This window comes from Excalfactoria chinensis, chromosome 3, assembly GCF_039878825.1.
Source record: "Excalfactoria chinensis isolate bCotChi1 chromosome 3, bCotChi1.hap2, whole genome shotgun sequence".
NCBI lineage: Eukaryota > Metazoa > Chordata > Aves > Galliformes > Phasianidae > Excalfactoria > Excalfactoria chinensis.
The window spans coordinates 11375049-11382727 of NC_092827.1; the positions used below are offsets into that span (position 1 = coordinate 11375049).

The 7679-nt window shown below is 37.7% G+C and overlaps 1 protein-coding gene across 1 annotated transcript in view; it reads left to right on the forward strand.

Annotated features, from left to right (window-relative positions):
- Positions 1 to 7474, forward strand: part of NBAS (NBAS subunit of NRZ tethering complex) — a 142276-nt gene extending 134802 nt beyond the window's left edge. Inside the window, exon 52 of the mRNA XM_072332376.1 lies at positions 6699 to 7474. Within this exon, the coding sequence (XP_072188477.1) occupies positions 6699 to 6974 (276 nt within the window). The 3' untranslated portion in view covers positions 6975 to 7474. The remainder of the gene's footprint in view (positions 1 to 6698) is intronic.
- The last annotated feature ends 205 nt before the right edge of the window (positions 7475 to 7679 follow it).

The following is a 7679-nucleotide window of genomic DNA, read 5'->3' on the forward strand; positions in this document are numbered from 1 at the left end:
TTGGTTTTGTGACAGCAGAAGTTGAACCTTCCTGCCAATATCCCATTACATGTTGTTGCCGTGGGACAGATGGTAGCAGAGGGGCGCTCTGACAAAACAAGGTCTGACATGGAAGTGTGTATGAAGAAAAGGTGTGTAACTGAATTACTCTGTGTGGAAAAAAATGCACTTATTGGCATTCATCAACTCTTGCTGAACATTTATAGAGACCAAACAGTAGGTGTAAGCACACTGTGGCAGTGGGTGGTACATTTCAGCAGTGGTGACAGCAACAGTGGATTGTATTGGCTGATGCAGATTGTTATAATTGTGGCATACAGGCTTTTGTTCATCACTGGCAAAAATGCATAGCTGATGGTGGTGACCATGCTGAAAAATAGTGTATTGTAGCTGAGAATTTTCTCTTTTAAATAGTGTCATTGTTCTTTGTATCTGTTGTAGTTTCCATGGTAATAAATCGGAGGCATTATTTTTGGAGTAAGCTATGTAAGTGTACATACATATGCCATTTGGCTATGTCGGTGTTTATTCAGTATAATTTTATATGTATAATTCTTTACTTTTTAGCAACAGTAATAGAACTGTTAATGCTTTCTGTGAATTTTTTTTTGGTAATTTTTTTATTTTTATAGGGAGCCCATTTCTGCTTCCATTAAACAGGAAAAGGACAAATAACATCTGGCAAAGGGAAATCATAGCTATTGATTCCCTGACATAGTGTTATAACAGCTCACAAACATGACTGTGAGAAAAATACAGCACTTGCTGATACGATGTATTAGTTAGCCATTTGTTTTATGTTGCTGACAGCTTTATGGATGTTTACAGTTAAAGGGATGATGCTGAAGTGCTGATACTAAGAATTGTGTAGCTTTTGCCTGTAATAAAACAACCAAGATTTGGTGTAAGCTCTTTTGAAATTGCAGACTTCACTTTTTATTGTGCATCTTTTTATAAACTGCCAATTGCCTATTTTCCATAACAGAAATGACCAGTCTTCCTCTGTGTTGTATGCAAATAATTTAAGAAAATAATAATTGAAAATGTAAAAAGTTTGCTCAAAGAAGTTTAAAAGTGGTTATGAAGAATGTAGGAGATTAATAGAATTTTCAGTTATTTTCCCACCATCTTGTGTTATTTTTTTTTAGATTGCTTTATTTTCTTACCCCCCTATGTACTTTGTATTGTAACTAAGCTGACTTCATTCAGAAATAAAACATATATCATTTTTGCCTCCACTTGTGGTGTAGAGCTAATGCTCAAGGAAGTAACAGATTCAGATCTTTTTAGCTATTACTGTCATCAGTAGCTGTCATTTTTTCCATCAGTATCCATATCTCATAATGCATGGGCTTTCCAGTGCATAAGCTGTGGACAAAACGTTGCCTATTGCTATTACCGGACACTCTGGATACCTACATAAAAAGCAGTTGACTGGGAGTTGCCTAGACTTAGATCTGGCCCTTTCTGTGTTAGGTAAAGGAAACCTTCTGACCAGCTCTTGCTTATCTGAAGTTCTTGCTACAGTGAGATTTTTATCATACAGCCATGAGTATAATATCTGGGTAGGCTGTAACAACAAACAGTAAAAATACAAGTTACTGATATGAGATACAGCATTAGTCCTGGAGAGTAGAAACACTCTTTTTTTTTTCCTTCCTTCCTTCCTCCCTTCCTCCCTTCCTCCCTTCCTCCCTTCCTCCCTTCCTCCCTTCCTCCCTTCCTCCCTTCCTTCCTTCCTTCCTTCCTTCCTTCCTTCCTTCTTTGTTTTCTTTTTTTTTTTTTTTTTCTTTCATTTATGGTCATTTGAATTTTCAGAGGCCTCAGTGGTTACCAGTAAAACTTCCAAGATGCCTCTAGTTACTCTTCCCAGTAGGTCAGAAAAGCTGCCACCTTTGGCAAGGTTGGTTTTCACCTAGCTGTTTAGCATAGAAAGCTGTATAAAACTTGCATATTCTCTGCCTGTGCTCGCCTAGGGGAGCTGCTGTCTTGGCAGAGCTGAGTGCCTCAAGCCTTAGCCCATTTGCAGTTGATAACATCAGTGTGCTTGTGGCAAAGCCCCAGGCAGGCATGCTTAAACGTTACTAATTATACACCCACAACACCAAGCTGAACATAAGACACCAAACGTCATTCTGATTCAGAAATACAGCTGTCTGCATAGTGGTTGTACAGCTGCTTCTTGTTCAGATCATTTGCCAAGGGTGTTTCAGAAACAGCTTGTAAGTGTCCTCCCTAAGACTTTGGGATGAGGCTCCTCCCTGTCCTGCTGAGGATAAGCAGGAAGAGACTGAGACTTGAGTAGAGAAAGTGGTCTTCGGTTCTGAGCTTGTGAAGGGAAGCCCTGCTGAGGCATGATTTATCATCAGCAGATGTAGACCCTTTCATAAATTTTGCATCAAAGAGAGATTTGGATAAGATGTACGAACCTTGTTTTAAGCAGAATGCTTTAGCAATGCAGTGATGGAAATGATGAGTGCATCTATTGCAGTTTTGTTTTTGTGTGACCTCTGGAATTTTAGATCAGTTCACACTTTTAGCAGGAAAAATTATTGATAGTCTATAGAAACGAGGCAGTCATCAGACATAAAACTTGAATGCCTGTATCATTAGTGCAGATTTCAGCCAGTACCCAAGTAGGTATGTAAGACAAGGAAAAAAAACAGGATTTCTTTTCCTTAGCATAAATTCTTCTGCTTGTACCTGTGCACACTGTGTGTGTGAGCATTATGCTAAATTTGTACTGTCAAAACTTACTGAAGGGGAAATGGGTGTGAAACAGTGAAGCTTCTCCCATTTAAGCCTTTCAAAAGTAACAGGGCTTTACGCTAATGAAAAATGTAGCTCACTCAGCATGGTAGTGTTTGTAGATACAGTGATTTTTCTCTGTTATATATATGGTAAGTTTTACTTAAATGTAGTTGTTTACTCACATGTTCACACAAGATGGAAGGTGGTTATGCATTTATTTGGCAGATTTGCTTAAACTGCAGACAGCTTTATTCCATATGAATGGAGTAATGTTTTGGGGGGTCAGATGTATCCTACTGGAGCCAGTGTTTCATGTTCTTTTGTTTTGTTTTAAAACTGTTCTATTTATTCTCGATCTTATCCTGTTAATTTGGTGTTTCCACTTAGATATACCAAAGTAGTAGAGAAAGGGAGTGGCCTTGGTCCCAGGAAATGTATTAAAAGGAGCTAGTTATAGGATCACAGAACCATATTATGGTTTGGGCTTGAAGGGACCTTAGAGGTCATTTAGTTTCAATTCCCCTGCCATGGGCGGTGATACCTTCTACTAGAAGAAGCTGCCCAGGGACTCATCCAGCCTATCCTTGAACACCTCCAGGGATGGGGCATCCACAGCTTCTCTGGGCAGCCCATTCCAGTGCCTCACCATTCTCTGAGTAAAGAAGTGATTGTTTCCTTATATTTAATCTAAGTTTCTCCTCTTAGTTTAAAACCTCTTTCCCTGTCATTTCCCTGCACAGTCCGATAAAGAATCCATCTCCAGATTTCTTTAGACCTCCTTTAGGTACTAGAATTCTACTATATAAGGTCCCTTCTGAGATCCCTCTCTACTTCAGGCTGAACTACTCCAACTCTCTCAACCTTTCTTTGTAGGAAAGGTGCTCCAGCCCTCTTGATAATCCCTGTGGCCTCCTCTGAACCCATTCCAACCGTGCCATGTTCTTCTCATGTTATGGGCCCCAGAGCTGAATACAGTACTCCAGATGGAGTCTCCTGACAGCAGAGCAGAGGGGGAGAATCATCTCCCTCAACCTGCTGATTATGCTGCTTTAGGAGTAGCACTGGATACAATTGGCTCTCTGGGATGTTGCTATTTTATGTCTCCATCCAGTCACCTGCAGCTAAATATCTTGCAAAGATTTCCCCTTTCTGACCATATTTTCAGACAGCCTTGAATTTAGTTATCAGTCTCAACCTACCGGGCAATTCGATCTTATGTGTGGGCTGTCAGACACAACCAAGAGCATTTTGTCTGCTTTTTTGTTGTGTATAAAAACACAGCAGTCTTTATCATGCATGAGTACAGGCAGATTGCTCCACTTCTGTGTTACATCTGTGGACATCTTCATGTCCATAGTATAGCTCCAGTGTTTTAATGTTTTTATGTTGAAAAAAAGATGTACTACTTTCATACTCATCTCTCTCCAGTTTATAGATTTTTGGCACATTAAATTACACTAATCTGTGGGACTTTTCATTAACAGAATAGTAGCCTGAGAAACTTAATTTAAATTAGACTTCCCATCTGTTGTTATTCTCATTAGTGTAATTATTGTTTGTGGTTTATGTCCATAAAATCAAACAGCGAAGTGCTTAGTAAAGCTGTGTCCTGTGTACTGGTCAATAATAGAGCATATGGAGCTCAGAGGTGCAGCAGAATATTCCTCCAACCTCTCAGTTTAGAAAAATACTGAAGACTTGGAGGAAATTGAGATTTCAGTGGAAAGAAAAACATTTACTTAAAATGGAGTAATGGAAAAAGTAGTGTGAGGGGGAAACAGCAAACCATCTTCTTGATTAATATGATAAACTCATTCTCTCTTTCAGGAAAACTTATAAACTGAAAAGAATAATCATGTGTTGTTAATAGTAAATTAAACATGATAAACAGCTGTCTGGAGATTAGCCACACCTAGCAGCAGTTATCTGGGCTTTGTGATTGATGAAATATAGCATCTTTTCATGCTTTCATATTTAATGGGTTCAATTTTTCCCTTTTAAATTGTATGTAGGGTTGTGTAGTGTGCATCTTTTCCAAATTAGGGCAACAAATTATTACAAATATTCTTAGCATGTACATGGTTTTGATTTTATACTGTCTTTTCCTCTCACAGAAGATAAACATATTAATCAGTCTAAAATTGTTTAGATTCAGTAAAGACCTTTCTTCTAAAAGAATTTGTCATTGCTTCAAAGGAAGTTCGTTCTTCTGAAGTTGGTGGCAAGTTCGCTTCAATATTATGAGCTCCTGATGGTCCCATATGAACCCAGTTCCTCTGCATACAAATAACAATGCTGTCAAACAGAGTAATGAAACTTGAGTCTTGTATTGCCATGCGTTCAAGGGAAGGTCACACACCTGATGTGATTTATGTATTGAGGATCCTGTTTCTTTGACTTCCCCTATGGGAAACTGGAGAGAGTCATCTCCCACATGTCCATGTTAACTGGTATGCATCATCTCTCACATGTCCCTGTATGTGTGTAAGAAAGACTCTCACCAGTAAGTTTGGTTTTCTTGATTGATAGATTGTAGTTATATTTGATCTTTATGTAAAAAGCACATAAATATGTTCCCTACAAACTGTTGCTCTAACAGAGTAATGGTGGTGAAAGCTACATGGAATAGAGAATGGGTTTATAAGTCAGAAGTGCCTCTTACAGCGTGCTCTTGGTAAAGCTAGTGGCAGAGAATGAGTGCTGCCCATTACATATGAACAAGAGGAAGCAAAACTCTGTACTGTTTGACTAAAACAGAGACAGAGAAATGTTAAATGTCTGAGAAGATTCAGGGTTAAATGTTTTTTGATGATAATTAGATTAAAAATTGTTTAAATTCTCAAGTGTCATTGGCAAATGTCTCAGTATACAGTAGATGTAGCTGAATTGGTCTTCAAGTGGTGCCAAATCACTGGATTATTGAATTTTTATTATTTGCTGGTATGCAGGTATGAGGCATATAAGGCATCATTATTATAGAAAATGAAACAAAAGCTAAACAGGCAGTTTTAATACAGATTTTGTTTTGTTTTGTAAATGCAGGCATTTATCTACTATATTTGTAAGTTGATAGGATGCAGTCATTAAATTCAGAATTGCCTACTGCTGTTTTTTTGGTCCTTTTTGCATTACTTGTATTATTTTATTGCATTTCTTTGAGTGTCATGACACCTAAACTGATTAAAATAACAGTGCACTTTGTGGAACCTAGAAAAACTTCGATCAAAATTAGCTGAAGTGGAGTTTAATGTACTCTGTTGTTTGTAAAGTGATAGGTGAGATTTTCAAGAGAGTACATAATCTAATGTATCAAATAGCTGCCTTTTTCTGGGGTATCTCACAGAGATAACAATGTTGTGCTCCAAATATATATATTTTTTAAATAGAATATATTCTTCTGGAAAATCTGTGTGAGTTTGAAAGTTCTGTCAGTATGTAAAATGTAATGTATTGTATTAATAAAAGTGACTAAAATATGATGTATTCTGCTCTGACCTTCCTCATCGTGCCTGCATTAATATGGAGGTAAGTGATGTGGTCCATTCTGCACTCTGGGCACTGAGAACTTGATGTAAACCTTTTCGTATAATCCTATCCAGGTTATTAAGCTATCTTATTCCTTAACTTCATACAGGACAAATATCTATCCCAATGAAATGAAACTGTTAAAGATCATTGAATCACAGAATGGTTGAGGTTCGAAGGGACCACTTGGGATCATCTAACCCAACGCTTGTGCGCTTCAGGTGCCAAACAGGCCCTGCTATCAGCCTACTTAAAAAATACATCTCTATGTGTTCAGAAGTATGCGAAGTATGTATAATTGTTATTAATCCATTCAGCTTTCAAGGTCACGCTGTGCAGTTAGAACAGTCATGGCATTTTCTGGTTGATAGATGTATCTGGTGATTCATTTATAATTACTATGGATTTTTCATTCTTTGTAGGTGGACGATTCCAACTGTGATGCTGAAATACTTTCCTTGCTCCTCAATGCCAAGTTAGTGGTAAAGTGCATATCAACAGCCTTCTATCCTCGCCTTATTGACCACTTGCTGGCTAACCAGGCAGAAGGAGGCTGGGATGTAGAGGAAATAGCAAAACAACTTAAAGAAGCAGGGTTCAACGCAGAGGCAGGATCCCTCTTGCTGTCTTATCGAGGAACTCATCCTGCACTCAGGACTTTTACTTCTGCCCTCCAGACTATTCAGCATTGGATTTAATAATGTTGGTTTTATTGATTTGTCTGGCTTTACTCTGGAGGCCTTCTATAAAAGGGAGAAACTGTTGTTCTAGTAACAAAGTAACCAGGTTAGCTATCGTTACCTATGGTTTGCAGAAAATGCAAATACTACACTTACAGTGCAGTTCCATATACCTCTAATGGCTTTAAAAAATATATTGGTGTAGACAGTGTAATTCTGTAATAAAACAAGCACAACAGTGCACCTGATAAAAGTTTTCTTACCAGAGAGGAATGTTAAATGATTGCACTCTGACATGTAAATGGAATGTTAGTAATCTGACGGGTTATATACAGTTTGTCTTAATCTCTGTATGTAATTTACTCTTGTCATAATGTAAAATTAATGTAAAAATATAAAGATAAATGGAGCAAAAAATATCACTATGGAAAGTAATTCCTGAGAATTTCAAACCCTTGAAGTTTGGTACTGTGCAGTGTTGTTTGCAGTAAGTAAAATATTTTACATTTGTTGTAGTATCTCTTTTTATCTCCTTCTTTTCTCTCTTTTGCCTCTTTTACTTAAATTCCCATTTCTCCTTAGTGATGCTTATTTGTAAGGACAAGCTGGACTTTTCTATTCTTGCATACTGCTTTGATCTTAGAAGCATTTTTCTCTGCATTTTGGGAAACCCCATCTCAGATCCATGATGCTTAATCTTACTTTTTGTGTGAAGGCACTTTC